This window comes from Hyalella azteca, unplaced genomic scaffold (assembly GCF_000764305.2).
Source record: "Hyalella azteca isolate HAZT.00-mixed unplaced genomic scaffold, Hazt_2.0.2 contig16202, whole genome shotgun sequence".
Classification (NCBI taxonomy): Eukaryota; Metazoa; Arthropoda; class Malacostraca; order Amphipoda; family Hyalellidae; genus Hyalella; species Hyalella azteca.
This window is the reverse complement of record NW_025946029.1, coordinates 245,555-262,563: the sequence shown is the minus strand read 5'-3', so window position 1 is coordinate 262,563 and position 17,009 is coordinate 245,555. Positions and strand designations below refer to the sequence as shown.

At 40.8% G+C, this 17,009-nt stretch overlaps 2 protein-coding genes across 2 annotated transcripts; both read right to left on the bottom strand.

The window, feature by feature from the left end:
- Positions 1 to 7,658: 7,658 nt before the first annotated feature.
- On the bottom strand, positions 7,659 to 8,937 carry LOC108680684 (PE-PGRS family protein PE_PGRS33-like). Its single transcript, XM_018169566.1, has 3 exons — positions 8,712 to 8,937; positions 8,175 to 8,273; positions 7,659 to 8,020 (listed from the first exon to the last, which is right to left on the bottom strand). The coding sequence occupies exons 1-3, from the start codon at positions 8,935 to 8,937 to the stop codon at positions 7,659 to 7,661; spliced, it is 687 nt and encodes a 228-aa protein (XP_018025055.1).
- A 3,099-nt stretch (positions 8,938 to 12,036) lies between these two features.
- Positions 12,037 to 13,771, bottom strand: LOC108680683 (sporozoite surface protein 2-like). Its single transcript, XM_018169565.2, has 2 exons — positions 12,964 to 13,771; positions 12,037 to 12,178 (listed from the first exon to the last, which is right to left on the bottom strand). Exons 1-2 carry the CDS (start codon positions 13,769 to 13,771, stop codon positions 12,048 to 12,050), a joined length of 939 nt encoding a protein of 312 aa, XP_018025054.1. The 3' UTR covers positions 12,037 to 12,047.
- Positions 13,772 to 17,009: the final 3,238 nt, after the last annotated feature.

The window sequence follows — 17,009 nt, the reverse complement described above, 5'->3', positions numbered from 1 at the left end:
AATTAACGATCTACTTGATTGCGTTAAGTAATTAACGATCTTCTTGATTGCGTTAACTAATTAACGACCTTCTTGATTGCGTTAACTAATTAACGATCTTCTTGATTGCGTTAACTAATTAACGATCTTCTTGATTGCGTTAACTAATTAACGATCTTCTTAATTGCGTTAATCAGCAAGAATTTCGCACTTCATGCGAGTTCATCGAAAATTTTTCCACCTCAAAACGACAGTTGCGTGTATAAAAAATATTATCCTGGAACCCGTTTCTTTTGGAGGTTCATGTCCGCAGCGCACCAGCATTAGTACTATAAGTCCATTAATAAATGAAATTGTATTGTTACGTCGCACTACGAAGTGAAATATGAGCAGCTTTGAAAGTTTATAAACTGTTTGTAACGCCTTATTCAAAGGACGCTACGCCTAGAACGGTGCAGCACTAGTTTACACCTCCTGACGTACTGAGCACTAGGCTTAAAGGAGGTTCAATAATTTTGTACTAATTAAGTTTCTTCGTTTAATATTGAAGGAACTAACAGTTGCAATTATTGAATATATCTGAAAAAATACGAAAAATGAATACATAATACAAACTTTAGCACGGTTATGACAAATGTAAGAGAATCTCAAAAATACACCAGAAAATAAGCAAAAAGCTTATGAACTAGGAGCACTGAACACTGGTGAACAGGTAAAGCGACCCTGGTCGCGGACAGAGTAAAAGCGGCCGGCGGAGATATGTGTCCGTAAATTGCTTACTCTAGCAAGTGTTGCCATGTGGGCATTTCGCACTACATAATCGCTAAATTAATGAGCTGCGGCTGCACTGTTTATAATAGAAAATGTCTTTCACGTTAGTAATTAGAATGCTGAACAAGTATCGATATAATTTATAGTATAAGTAAAATACGGTGATTATTTCAGACTAAATAGAATGATATTGCAATGCAAGGTACAAATAATTAATACAATATAATAACTGGCACCCAGTACACCAGTGCTGGCCAGTGCAGGCCTCCCGCTGTTATGGCGCGCTGTTGCCTGCCACAACATTTGCCTCATTTGACCTGCAATAAATAATAAAGTCAGGAAATGTCAGCATCAGACAGAAGACTTAAAAATTAAACCAACTTCTGGCCTAACAAATAGAAGATTAAACTTTTTTTCTTGAAGTTTGCACCGATGTCGCGTGTAAACAATTTAATAAATTGAACTTCATCTTTCCTCGCAGTTAACAGTAAAGTTGCTCGTACGAGAACATAAAACTTTCTCATTTAAATGAAGTTTATTCCGACGTCTCACAGCAAAGGAATTTTTTGTAGAACACCACAAAATAAGGTGCACAAGTCGATGTTTCACGAAAAATAATAAGAATTTCGTGTTTTTTAAACAATTATTTCCTTTTCAAAGAGGCGTTTTACTTCATTACGACCTGCACCACATGAACGTGATCTACGTTTTATGAAGCCAAATAATTTTATTTTAAGGCAGTTATACTTTTTATCGTCAATTACAGAGGAATTGGTCCTTTTAGCCTTTAGATCCACTGGATTATAAGTAAACGAATACATTATATTATTATCGCAATTAGATGTTATTGTATTGTCAAGATTGTAATATTACGATTTCAGCTGAAAATAATTCTAGATGTAAATTAATTAAGTCATGATCAATGCTACTACAATTCAATAGAAGTCACTTATAAGCTACTGGGTAGCCTCCAAAATGTTATATATTACATTGCAAAGCAACGGAATATAATGAATAATTATTCGCCACATGTTCGTAGCTACTGAGCACGTAATACTCATCCTGCCCAAACTAAACTATTTCAAGGGACACAGAATTTTTCCGCCAATGCCCTACGATTCATAACAGTACATAAAAATAGACGACTAAACGTCCTGTAATATTAGTAAAAGGCAAAATTATGTACATGTATATGGTATTGGCTGAATTGAAAATAACAAATAAAAATTGGCACATTTTCTCCACCCAAAAATCACCTAAGATCAAATTGTACGTAATTCAACCACAGAATGATTGAGGGACATTGTTGCGTTATTTATATGAAGCCTCATTTTCGGCAGAGAAACCATTAGTAAAATGTGAAGTGTGAATGTTTTCCATGTACTGAAGCACAAAGTGAAGATATCTTATTATAAATACTTTTGATGTTAAATTCGTTGTGACGAATGCGACGAGTCAGCGTTGTTGTGGTTTGAAGACATGATTGATAACTTATCGAATAGTGTTTTAATTTTTTGGCTTCTCGTGTCAGGAAGTGAAACACCTAATTTTGAATTAGAATTTATCTTACGGTTAAACCGTATTTCTGGAAGCCTCACTTTCGGAAGAAAAACCTTTAGTAAAGTGTGAATAATGAATTCATATCATATACTGTACTATGAATGATATTCAGTCGAGCTTTAACCCCTCTCCGTCAATGGTGCGTGGTTATCGAATTCGTGCATTATGCAAATTTTCTCACCGTATAGTTTATTATCCGGTAAATAATAGGAAAAATGTCCTATTCCAAGAGATAAATAAATGAAATTCGTCACTATGTAGAAATTAAAAGACATAAATTAATAATCTGCCGCGTGTTCAGTCACAGCTTGATGCTGTACATCTTCTCGTTGTACAATGAAGTACTGTGTGCCTTCAGCGTATTGCGTCATCTGCATCTTGCTTCCAGTATATTGTGTCTTCAGCATATTGCCTTCAGCATATCGTTTCCTTGTATAGTTACGTGTATCCTCAATTCCGTATGCCTTTTGATTTGAGTTATTTGTTCTTGTTATAAAATGTTTGTTAGTTGAGCTGTTCCGTTAGTCATAAGTGTTGTAGTTGTCTCTTGTTATATAATAGATACTTGTTTATCCGACTTTCATTTCTCCTTTGTAGAGATTCGGCGGTGGTCGTGGGCGGAATAATCGAATATAATTGAAGTCGTCCTGATTGAACTTTACACTCGTTAATTTCCGTTGCGAAAATTTAATCTCATAACCTCCCTTCATCCTCAGTCCGAGCAGTAAGGATGTAGCGAAAATACAAATTCAAAATAGGAATTCAGCAAAAACTGCATGGGAATTCAGAAAATTAGATGACCTCTGCTAATTTCCTTCTCGAAATCGATGTAATTTTTACTGGAAGCGTCAATATATTAGCAGCGTTAATCAAAGTTAATTCGTGGTGGCATAATCGAACGCTTACGTTAGAAGACACTGTGGTCCTTAAGCCGATGCTGGTAAGAGTCCCGCCTTACAAGGCTCTATTATGCCATTACATCTATCATTCTAAGCAGTCAAGCTGCCGCAAGATTATTATCATAGATCAATTAGGAAACTAAACTTAATAAATATTAACCAGCTAGTCGTCACCGGTTTGGAGATACTGAGTTCCGCATTTGCTGTGAAAGCAAAGTTTGCATTATTTAGATGAATCCAAATTATCGAAAGATAACCTTTTTGTTTCATATCAATGCACACCATGTTCGGAATTATCAACGATATGAAGTTATTATTTTTGCAAATGGATGACAATTTGCTGATATTCTCTTTCTGTAAATTTTGTATGCACTCATCAAACTCAAAGATTTTAACGTAAGATAACAAACTGGAAAAATATGATTATTCAAAATCGGAATTTGAAGAAGTACGTTCCTAATTCAAAGTTAAGTTATACACGCAATAGTAAACACGAAGAGACGGCCCTATTGTGAAAATGAATCCTGAATGTCCAATATGTAAATTTTCGTATTTTTTTTCCATGGAATAATGTGTGTGCTCGAATCAGCTGTCTTCTTACACTAACACTGTGCGCCACCAAAAGTCTATGCCAGTCATAAGATATTGCAATGCAAGGTACAAATAATTAATACAATATAATAACTGGCACCCAGTACACCAGTGCTGGCCAGTGCAGGCCTCCCGCTGTTATGGCGCGCTGTTGCCTGCCACAACATTTGCCTCATTTGACCTGCAATAAATAATAAAGTCAGGAAATGTCAGCATCAGACAGAAAACTAAAAACTGAACCAACTTCCGGCCAAAGAAATAGACAATTAAACATTTTGTTCTTAAAGTTTGCACCGAGGTCGCATGTGAACAATTTAATATATTGAACTTCATCTTCCCTCACAGTTAACAGTAAAGTTGCTCGTATGAGAACACCAAATTTCTCATTTATTTGGTTTATGTCGAAGACTCACAGCGAATTAAATTTTTCTTGAACACCACAAAATAGTGTGCACAAGTCGATGTTTATCGAAAATAAAAATAATTTTGTTTTTTTTTTCAACAATTATGTGCTTTTCAAGGAGGTGCTTTACTTATTTCGACGTGCACCTCATGAACGTGATCAACGATTAATGAAGCCAAATAATTTTATATATAAGGCAGTTATACTTTTTAGCGTCAATTACCGAGGATTCATTCCTCTAGTCTACAGATCCAATCGATTATATGTAAACGAATAACTTCGGAATAAGTTAGTATTTATCTCAACTGGACGTCAATATAATGTAACCTTGTAATATTGAAATGCTGATTTCAGTAAGATTACAGCTATACATATTAATTACCTCAACAGTAGCGCCCCTGCGACTCACTTTTACTAATTTATCAGCTTCTCAGTAGCCGTCATAAATTTGAATTTAAAATATTTATCTCCATCATTCCTATTGAATAAAACCACCATTCTTAACCGGTTCGTACCTACTGAGTACGTTAAAAATTTCTTGCAGAAACTAGACTATTTGCACAGATACCGAATTTTTTCGCCACACGATTTTCACAACAACATATATGAATAAGACGATCAAACTTTCGGTATCATTAGTAAAAGTCAAAGTTAGGTACATAGTATTGGCTGAATTGAAAATAACAATTATTGAACCCATTTTCCCCACCCAAAAATCACTTAAGATCAAATTCCCAGACACGTAATTCAACCACAGAATGATTGAGGAAAATTGTTGCTTAATTTATATGAAACCTCATTTTCGGCACAGAAACCATTAGTAAAATGTGAATTGTGAATGCATTCCATATACTGAATTATCGGTGATGTTGAATCGAGCTTGAACCCCTTTCCGTCAACAGTGTCATCGAATTCATATACTTCTATTCATACCGTCTTAACGTTTAGTAGTTGATTATGCAAAAAAGTTGAAAATTTCTACCGCTGCCAAAATCTTGAACGCACAATTGCGTAGTCATGATGAATGCCCCTTGCCGACGAGAAGTATTGCAACGAACTTCACTTTAGAAAGCACTGGACAGCAAAAGTAAGGAATTTGTATTTCTGAAAATGTCAAAAAATGTAATATTCAGTTTTTAACACTGAGTTGTTTGCAAGATGTAGACTTCACTATATACGATAAAATTACACAATTCGAATGAGATGCGTGCACCAACCGACTTCCGAACGGGACGAACACTGTAAACCAGTGCTCAATTTCAGCTCAGAGCGGCGCCTCCGCATCCGAATTCCGAACTACCTTTCACTGCTTATCTCAAGCCGGGTAGTTGATAACTAATCTCAAACTCCTTAGTAGGGACTATAGAGGGGATTGTTTTGGTACCCCCGCCTCTGAAACGTTAGTGTTTTGGTGAATACGCAATACACGCATCTTGACTTACAAGCAATGCACGCGTGTTCATGTACACATATCGCAAGAGAGTTTGCACAAGCTTTACGCAAGCGTGTTCACTGAAACGTAACGCAAGCGTCTTGACACGAACGCGCTGCATGCTGGTCGAAGACAACGCAACGCAACGCACGCGTGTTTCCACTACGGGACTGATTCTGAAGGATTGAGATTGGCCTGAGACCAATAAGCCACATGGCTGGACTCGAAAACTGGCGTGCGCGTTTCCACTACTCGCTTTTTTTCATTTTCGTTATAGTTTTGAAAATATTTTGAAAAAAGGGGAGGGGAAATTCAAAAGGGGGGGAGGGAGAAACCAATTTTTTCGAAAAATGCCCACCCCACCCACAAAAATTAGAATTTTGAAAAACAGCAAGGACCAATCGATAGATATGGTCTTTACGCATCGAATGATATGCGTCTCGATGTTGTAGCTCAAAAATCATAGGAGGTGATAGATTTCTACAGTACCCCCTTTTTGTCAGTTTTCTAAGAATTTCACGTTTTCTTTCACTTTTTTGGAAAAATTCCCACGATCAAAAAAGTCTTAGATTTATCTTTTACATATGTGTACCAAGTTTCAAAGTTATCTGTCAGTAATTAACCGAAATAGAATTTCCTTAAGAAATTGAACATTGCCATTGGAAATTGGAAATTTTATTTCGGTTACTTACCGACAGATAACTTTGAAACTTGGTACACATATGTAAAAAATAAATCTAAGACTTTTTTTATTCCTGTGAATTTTTCGAAAAAAAATGACAGAAAACGTGAAATTGTTGGAAAACCGATGTTTTTTCTGTGTGACGAATTCGTCACGCCAGGGCGTAAAGGGATAAATCGATAAGCCTTTCAGTGACATCTCTGCTCCAGTCTCCGTCGTGCGACATGGTCAGTTAAGCAAAGAGGCAGGCTGTGGTGCGTCTATTAGAGCACCCGCCCAGCACACAATCTCCTTGAACGAAAGTCACAGCGACACTGCCGCTTGCCCGTCAAGCAAGTCCAGTAATAGATTGAACAGCACTTGACTCCCCGTCACTCCAGTCGCGATGGTCCGGACTGCCTCAGTCCGGACTGAAAAAGCCAGTTTTTCAATCGTCAGTATCGCAGAGTCTCATAGTGGAACGGTAGAAGCTGCTTGAGAGATTCCGTTCTTTCTTTAGTTTTCAAGGGCTCGAGTCTTGCCGCCATATTTGGCTGGGAAGTCGTATAGGCATATGAAGCTTGAAAAGAACAATGAAATTAGTTATTCGTACACGCAATGCATGAGTGGTGAAACCCACGCGTGTAGAAACTCGTGCGCCTACTCTTGCATCGTATATGGGTTTTTGAATCAGAGGCTTGTCACGCTCTCGCTAAGAACTCACGCCAGCTACTGAGCAGGGCAGGGCAAGCCAATGGTGGCCTGACCAGCCACTGATTTCGTGTGTCATTTGACCCTTATATTTATTACCATCGAACTACCCAAAATAGCACCTGTTGGGCGGCTGATTAGGGGAGGCGGCCATTTCACATCTGATTCATCTCTAATCCGAGGGCGGCAACCGAAACCCGAACGACAGCCGCGTCTATATTATGACAGGGTCAACTTCTGGCAGTCATCGTAATTTTACAAGTTAGTTGCCGGCGTTTGGCCTTAGGGCTCGAGACATTTTGACATGATTAAAAGTTGCGGTGAACGTCCGGTGACAATATATAATTTGATAGGCAGTGTAATGATGAATTGCTGAGATTTCCGGGAGCAAAGAAGTGTATACTTTTTCAGGGTGGGCAACTACAGGTCCCAGGTCTCAGTGGCTCGAGCAGTTCAGGAGTCGCCAACGAGCTCACCCACGTTGTTATGAGCGATGATCCTCCATATGTAGGCGGAAGATTCAGAATCGCGCCCAGAGGAAACTTCGTCGTCGGTTGGACGTGCCAACGCTCTTCGATTAGTATAAATAGTTACAATTTTTAACGCCGTATTTGCTTGATTCGACACCATGAATGTATTGGAGCTCATTTTCTAAAGCTTCGTTGCAGACCAGAAACACAAATGCNCCCCTCCCGTTGCTTCTCCTGTGTTGGCAGTATCACCAGCCCCTCCCATTGCTTCTCCCGTGTTGGCAGTATCACCGGCCCCTCCCGTTGCTTCTCTCATGTTGGCAGTATCACCAGCCCCTCCCGTTGCTTCTCCCGTGTTGGCAGTATCACCAGCCCCTCCCATTGCTTCTCCCGTGTTGGCAGTATCACCGGCCCCTCCCGTTGCTTCTCCCGTGTTGGCAGTATCGCCAGCACCCCCCGTTGCTTCTCCTCCCGTGTTCGCAGTATCGCCAGTCCCTCCCAATCCCCCGGCGACGCCAGCGCGCCGTCGGTCACCGAGCTGCGCTGCCAAACGCCCCCACGACCGATTCAAGTTTTTTAAAACTGCAGCCAAACGGCATGAGGCTTCGCCCTTATCTGTGTTAGCAGACTACCTCATGCCAGAAAATTCGCCTTAATCTGTGTTAGCAAATTTCCGCATGCCAGCAAACATACCTACCATCCTCCCCCTCTCCCCCGGTATCAAGACTAAACAGCACCCTGTCAAACATGGCCGACACGTCGAGTAAAGCTAGTGCCGCAAAGTCGCCGCGGTCTACTGCGCGCAGAATGTCTGAAAGCACCTTATGAAGACATTGCTCAATTCGACGAAAAAATCGCGCGCCACAGCAACCGATCCAGGTCGATAGATGGTGGCTGCAACGCACGTAAACGAGGCACTGGTAACCCCAGCACAACGCAGCTCAAAAGTGGTGGGCCGGGCGCCGATGTTTAGAACGGGAAGATGGATGCCCCCGCTGTCGACGGTAGCCACTCCACCGTAATTTGTTGTTAATTAAGGTGTTGGGATGCATACGGGGCCGCGCGCGCTCGACTACCTCGAGTCCTTTAGCGCGAAGACGAGCGATTCAAACCGAGTCAGAGTCGTACCAAGTCTCGGTCAAGAAGACGACATCTAGCGATTGCGATCGACATGTGTGAAGAAACTCGTCAACAATTATTCAGCGAACGGATGTAGAGGCAGCGGTACAATAACCGGCAACACGGCTGCGCACAGTGGTGATCATCACGAACGCTGAGCAGGTTTCGAGGACTACGGGTCGATATAGGCCGATGCTCAGCAGCAGCATCCGCAGGCGTCGAGTCGCAAATAAATTTCCGCCGTAGCAACGGCCTATTGCCAGTGATAACGATTGCACCGTTGTCGCGCCCTCCTCAATAGGTGGCCGCAGGACGCCTATTTCTGCCAGCACGGCATCCATGATAAGACATGCGAGGCATGGGGGACGTCGCGAAGAGTAAATCTAGATGGATCAGGGGACCAGCAGTCGTTCAGCCGAGTAAGCTAACGGCGCCATGGATAGTCGCCAGATTCAGCTTTGGTCATATAAGTAACACTGACGCTCGTCAACAGTCGGCTCAAAGCTGCGTTTAGCGAATGCCGAAACGAACCCACAATGTGGTCCTGCCAGTTAAAATACACGTCGACGTAGTTGGCGTCAAGTAAGCTGCGCGACAAGCCCACTCCAGTAATCTCGAGACAGTAAGTAACGGGTTTTTGCGTACCTAGTGTCTGGAGAGTAACGGTCGCCCTGTGTCAGATTTAAGGCACAGTCAGCTCTTCCATAGTCAGCTTTAAGCTGAATTTAGTGAATGCCGAAACGAAAAACCACAATATAGTCCCCGGTCGAAAAACACGCTTACATCGACGTAGTTTACGCCAAGCAAGCCACGTGAGCAGCCGTAGGTAAACTCCATTCAAGTTCTCTCCAAATCAAGATGGCCGTTCAAGGCGGCCCAAGATGGCAGAACCAAAAAAAAGATGGACTAGTCTGTTTTGGTACAGTCGGCACCGGTCGCCACAGTCATATTAAATAGCACGGCATTTAACGTCGGTGAATCCATTAGGCGTAATCCACTAAGCCAACCGAACTAGCTTATGAAGATTTGCGTCATAGTTTTCAAACACGAAGTTATCAGACGTTTGGACTAGCGTAAGTTGTAAGCGGAGGTCAGCAGCACACATCCGCCTTCAAGCGGCGCAAGACTACACTGTACACACTCGAGACTTTGAGAGTTGAGACTTGACTATAAGTACTACTGTAGTCAAGTCGGCGCAAGACTACAACTAAACTAAATTTATGGATGGTTAAGTGTTTCTCCATAACCTGCAGGTTTACTGATGTCTATCGCGAACTGATACTTGAGGGCCGCAATGTGGAAAAAAGATGCCCAGAGTTACAGCTCTGGGATTTGAGGTTTTCGTCCTGAATTCCTGACATGCCGGCAGGATCTATTTCCGTGGAAATGACGCATAAATCCTACTTCAAGAAGGAGAGGATTCTCTTAACGAATGTATTAGACCCTCCATCGATGAGGATACCAGGCGGAAGGCCATATCAACTGGCGTTGTACAACAAATCGAGGTTAGTTTACACCCGGACTGAACGGTCAACAGGCTCTCCTGCATTTATATTATTGAGTAAACTAAGGACTGATTTGACTATCAACGTTCGCAAATTTATGCTATGTGATATGAATCCTCCAAAAGAGGTAAGTTCAACTATTGATTTGGTTAATTCATATTGGATAATGAGCGTTAAAACTTTTCAGCTTTTCGACGTCGAGAGATGCGATGCCTGTGAGCTTCCGTAATCCATGGGCACACAATGCAGACGACACTTGGTTCTGAATGGCACCGGACGACAGCTGCATTGTGTTTCGATCGTCTCCCGAGAGCTTCCTATGGTGCACAATCCTTCCTTCTTAACCTTGCACGAAGCTTTCAAACTGTTTGAGGCGAGAAGCTATTCGCAGCCATAGCTACAGAACTACAACTAATACAAAAATAAATTATTCGTTTCCAGTCACGATTTGTATCGTTTTGGTCCTAAGTAAGACGCGGGGGACCGCTGTTGCCTTTAAAACCAACCACTCTCGAATAATTTTTCAGCCCGAATGTCTGTTCTGAGTCGACCGATCATATCAGCGTATGTTTGTGTCTGTCAAATGGGTATTGTAGGGTATATTTGGGGGACAAATTGTAAAATACCCTACAACCCGGTGGGTTGTAGCACACTTGACTAATGACCCCGGTGGGTTGTAGGGTATTTTTTCCTGACAAATTCAGCAATTAAGTTTTTTTAATGCGTTGGCCGGCAGAAATTTCATAATGGCGGTACATCCTTATTAAATTTTTTAAAATTCGAAAAAAATTGAATTTTTGGAACTTAACCTACAAATTTGCTAATGAATATTGATTTTTAGGCCTTTTTTGTCCGCGGACTTCGACGTTTGTAGGCCATATGGCAACCCTGGTGGGTCGCGCAGCACTCAACTTGTTAAATTTTATTGGTTGTTATTTAAGTTGTGAGTGATTCGCCGAGTGTCTATCTTCAGCGTCGAGTATTTAACTCGACAGGAACTGAGTCTAAAGATAAACTTTATGCTGGTCGAGTGCAGATGCACCGTATTCTCTAGTATGCTAAGCTGCTACTAAGCCAGCAGGAGACTCGATCGTTGTAATCCTAAATCTGCTTGAGAAACAAATCGTTTACTTTATCAGGCGTTTACTTTTTCAGAGATCACAAACGCTCGCGTCCCGATCTCCAGTAGCTCGGGAGTAACAAACAAACTCGCTAACATGACTCCGATTCCTATCTTTAAAATAATTTCAAAATCTGTCCAAGAGGGAATTTCATCGGGGGTAAACATTTAGATACGTACGAGGTGAGAAATTGACATGCTTCACGTTACATGAGCTAATTTTGACATCATTAAGGAAGTCTATAATGAATTGAGTTTTTGAACATTGGCAGATTGTCTCGCTCATCAACATTCACTCAGCACTCACGATGTTCAATGGAACGTCCGTACAATTTGAATTTATTTTCAGAAATATAATGTTTACAGCTTCTACCTTGACGTCCCAACCTCTACATTTGACCAAAATTCACCGACTCTGATGAGCACGGCGGTATTTACCTCCTCTGGACCTCAAAGACTTAGAAGGCTCCATTTATCTCTGTGCAACGGGCGAAATCGTCGTTATACTTGCGGTCTCTTTGGAACCATCGGCTTTTACCTAATTAACCCGAATAATTAATACCTAATTAACCCCTTAATACGCCCGTATTAACCAAAATATTCCAGACACAATTAAAGGATTTCATTCGATCAGAATGATATTCCTTGTCATGTATTTTCTCACAGCCCTCAGTCCCGTCACCGAGAGACGTCAGAAGTTACAGCAATGCGCTTGTTGAGACTACCCTACTAACCGTGTTAATATACATACACCATAACCACCGGTGCTTCATGAAGGCTGTTAAAGTTTAAAGGATACAAATAAAACAAAGAAGAATTGTTCACATTAACATCTACTTAAGTTCCCGCCATCTTGAATATTGTGCGCGTCTTTATCAAGTTTCTGGCGCTGCGTCGGCCTCTCGATCTTCTTCAGGAACATGGAGGGCCGCAGCTGCTCGGGCGGCAGGTAAAACGCTGCAAATGAGGCATGATAAATTAGTAAACATTAGAACAATTCATTATTGAACGAACATCATAGGTAAAAACATGAGAATGAAAAACGTGAATCAAAATTAGTGCCGGGAAAACTAATGTAAGCCCGACCGTAACATACGAGATCGTCCCGTATCTTGTAGTTAGTAAGTAATGTAACTAATGTTAGTCCATTCTTCACATTTATGTCATTCATTCACCAGCAAGCGTCCATATCACATGGCAAACCTATTCAATCCTTGTGTACTGATTCATATGCCTGTTAATACTTCATTGTCCGTCATGTGTAAATAAACCATTGTAAACCATCGCCGACTTAGAGCCTGGGTTTATTCCATTATATAGCCAGCCCTAACTATACCATCCGCCACAATTAGACCTCGCTACTATGTGCAGCTCGTTAATTATGAAAATATGATGAATGGACACTGATTTACCGCTTTCAGAACAACGGTGATTGCATGACAATTTCTTTATTCCACTATAATAAACATAATGATTCAGCGCAAATAGTAAGTTGCTTTCATTTTGCACTACAATGAATGAAGGCTGAAGGGAATTAAGAAATGAATTTATTTATGCCAGCGGTCTATACTTAGAAATTAACTGTGAACTTTTCAACATTATAACTGAAGGAATAATGATAATAAAATCTAAATAATGCAATGATGCTAATATAGAAATAATGGTAATAAAATTTATTAATTGAAAGCAATATACAATATAGTAATAATGAAGGTATTAATAATATGATGCGCCGAGCTGACCTCTGACGACCCTGCCGAGCAGCACAGTGTTGTGGAGGGCGGCCGCCACGACGCGCGACACGCCTGCGCGCTGGTAGAACACGTACGCCTTCCTGCCCGCCTGAGTGGGGTGAGAGGGGTGAGAGGGGTGAGTGGGGTGAGTGGGACATATTGGCTGGTAGAACACATACGCCCTCCTGCCCGCCTGAGTGGGGTGAGAGGGGTGAGTGGGGTGAGAGGGGTGAGTGGGGTGAGAGGGGTGAGTGGGACATATTGGCTGGTAGAACACATACGCCCTCCTGCCCGCCTGAGTGGGGTGAGTGGGGTGAGAGGGGTGAGTGGGACATATTGGCTGGTAGAACACATACGCCCTCCTGCCCGCCTGAGTGGGGTGAGTGGGGTGAGAGGGGTGAGTGGGACATATTGGCTGGTAGAACACATACGCCCTCCTGCCCGCCTGAGTGGGGTGAGTGGGGTGAGTGGGGTGAGAGGGGTGAGTGGGACATATTGGCTGGTAGAACACATACGCCCTCCTGCCCGCCTGAGTGGGGTGAGTGGGGTGAGTGGGGTGAGAGGGGTGAGTGGGACATATTGGCTGGTAGAACACATACGCCCTCCTGCCCGCCTGAGTGGGGTGAGTGGGGTGAGTGGGGTGAGAGGGGTGAGTGGGACATATTGGCTGGTAGAACACATACGCCCTCCTGCCCGCCTGAGTGGGGTGAGTGGGGTGAGTGGGGTGAGAGGGGTGAGTGGGACATATTGGCTGGTAGAACACATACGCCCTCCTGCCCGCCTGAGTGGGGTGAGTGGGACAGCTGGTAGAACACATACGCCCTCCTCCCGCCCGCCTGAGTGGGGTGAGTGGGAGAAATGGGGTGAGTGGGAGAAATGGGGTGAGTGGGAGAAATGGGGTGAGTGGGAGAAATGGGGGTGAGTGGAACAAATTGGGTAAGTGGAGGTTGGGGTTCCCTATGCCACTCAAAACTTCGCCCTCTTGTGACAAGCCTTTAAGGCCTTCACTTTATTGCTAGGACCAAATGCCATCATCACGCACAAATTTGCAAATTTTGCAAATATTTTAGGTAGAAAAAAATGTATCATTTTAGCATTTATGTATATAGCGTGATTGAAACACTATCACCCTTATGCCACCTCTGTATTCTACCTAAAAATTCCACCATGTTTTCATCCAACAGGTTAATAACTTAAAAATAGCATTTCAATAAGTAAAACTATCACAGTTACAGTTGATATAAACACGTGTGTAGAGATAAACATGTCCAAGATTGTCTGAATTCTGTGAAGAAATTTATTAAATTACTAGTATATGAAAACAGATGGCTTATTTCATCAGTGTTAATAACAGCAGTGTTAGATAAATTGACAATAACACTGCGGTCAAAGTATAATGTGAAGAAGACAAAATATTAGTTTACTAAGAAAAATTTTCCTGTTACTGAAAAATTCTGATGGCAGCTCGGCCAGATAGAAAGTTGATGATGAACCAGTCTGCATGACATGGATGGGCTCAAATAATTATTATAATTAAATAAATTAAGTAAAAACACATAAATAATAATTTGAGCATGTAAAAACTTTCATGAAGCCACAAAACAGATGTCAAATTGATCTACTTCTTTACATGAAATTACGATGACATATGTTCCAAGAATCACCATGAAATGAACATGCAAATAAAATTTGTTTGAGATCACAAAAAAATGGCCATAGATAATTTGTGCTAAAATCTATGTAGGTACTAAAAGTACTCATGTGTCCACTAAGGTTTCAGAAAATAATCATTTGTACAGAAATAATAATCTGGAGTCTGGTCGTTGCAGGACTCACAGTTTGTCTCACTTCCTGGCGTCTCTTGACCAGGTTTGGGTTGATGAATTCCTTCAACTTCTCTTCAAGGATTTTTCTATGCTTTGTGCGTATGTCTGTAGAAGATAAATGATGGAAAAAATATGAATTAGAGATTGATTATAGCTGAGGTAGACCCACTCTGTGGGGTTTGCAAGAAGCCTATAGAAAATATTTAAATTAAAAACAACTCACTGAGAAGAGTGGCATGAATGTATCAATTCCTCTACTGTGTGGATATTAGTGATATTATTGATGCAGATTTAATATTTAATATATTTATTTATTTATATTTATTTATTTATATTTAATATTCCACAACAGCAAAATACAGTTAATGTGAAAGGCAGTCACCAAAGAGTGAAAATAATGTTCTAAGTGGTAGCAAAATTGAAAGGTAAAGTAGTTAAAAATCAACATAGACTCTGGAAATTTACAACTGACCTAGATTGAATTAAACCATAGAAAAGCAATTAGCTTCAATTCAAGATAAAAAACACATCTGGACAGCAAGTTTAGTGTTAAAATCATCAATAAGCTGCTAGAAAAAAAAATCTCAAATTTGCAAAAGATGTTAGACAGGATGCTATAACCCAAGCAAATAGATCATTGATACATGTCATAAAAATAATTTCATATTGTTGGGGAGGTTTTGGCATTGCTGCAACTTTAATGCCATTGAAATCAATTCACAAATAGAGCACATTAAAATTTCAAAACTTGATTTGGTCTCACCTGGTCCTTTATGAAAAGATCTCCTGGGTCTTACAGGCTCTAAATTTGGATTGTCTGTATCAACTGGGCCTGCCTTCTTGGTGGTCTGCCTGAGGTCGTAGACATCATATTTGGGCTGCATTGGGTCTGGGTTAACAATTTGTCTCTGTAATTCATGCCTGTTGTTCATTTTCTTCATGGTGAAAAGATTGCAACTATTAAGACTTCAACCTAAATATTTAGATCAAGATATTCTATGGTCCCTGGAAAAAAATGTTTGCAGTATATTTATATCATGAAGATATGAGTCAAAACAATTCCAATAAATAGCACTTTTAAATAAATGCAAGCAATCATACTCTCCTGAAGATTTTTAAAAATTTCCTAACAGGATTTCAGAAAATTATATATTGTATATATTATATTGCTTCTAAATCTTAAGAGAAAATGACAAAACCCATTAAGCCCATGGCTAATTTTAGTTGTGAATTTACCTTCAAGATTAATTACAGATACAGCATACAGACACGGGTATAGGGTGAGCTGGTAACGGCTACAAGTCTACAGTTTCAGCTTTAAGCCTCAACCCTAATTATGGAGGGTTAGCGGGAAAGCACCCTTTGTTTCTAATAACCTCCATAAAAAAATAACCACGAACCTCACAGCCTTGTCTGACAAGATACTCTTCAACTGAGATCTATTCTTGGTGTTGGATCAATAATATTTTAGCTACTTTGGTCTATAATGATAAGGTAGATCATTTAGCAAACTACATATAAACTTTTACTACCAAATGAGCGGATCCGCATGTTGGCAGCGAGTTATGTCCTTGTCAGACTCACGGCATCAGTATTCAGCAAGCAACGGAAGTAAGGAGGTATGTACTCAAGCATCTGGCTGCGCTAAAGCGTTTCATTTCATGCAGTTCTTTCAATGGCAGGCAACAAACTCACAGATAGTGAGATCAAAAAACTATTGGAACAAAGAAACTTTGAGAAAGAAACTAGCGTATAGATGCAGATGCACCAGTAATGAAGCTGCATATGTACCAGCGATAAATATGCACATGTTCTCAGGCACATGCACACATGAATGACTTACAGTCTCCTCCCCATGGATACCATTGACAAGTTCAAGTGGTTGGAGTTGTTGTATATGGTAATGGCTCTGCTTGAGGCCACAAATTCAGTCCTTTCATTCTCATAATTTTTGAAAATGGTTTTGAGTTCACAATTGTGCGTTTGAAGACTGCATTTGAAAGGAAACAATCTATATTAATGGCTGGTAAAATAATCACAGCGTATATAAAATACAAGACCTAAAAATACTTAACAGAATTAAGGGCAGATATTTGCAGCCAAGGTTGTAGCGTGACACAACAACACATGGCATTTAGGGTTAAACTGTAGAATCCTTGAATGAGTAGATATATTCTATGCAAGTGGTGAAGTGGGAGATGGCTGGCTACCTGGTAACCTGGAGATCAA

Bases quoted from the DNA above. Each gene is read 5' to 3' on its own strand.
- LOC108680683 (XM_018169565.2), bottom strand. From the start codon at position 13,771: ATGTGTTCTACCAGCTGTCCCACTCACCCCACTCAGGCGGGCAGGAGG. The intron at 12,179-12,963 runs GTCAGCTCGGCG...CCTCATTTGCAG, and splicing joins GCTCGGCAGGGTCGTCAGAG to CGTTTTACCTGCCGCCCGAG.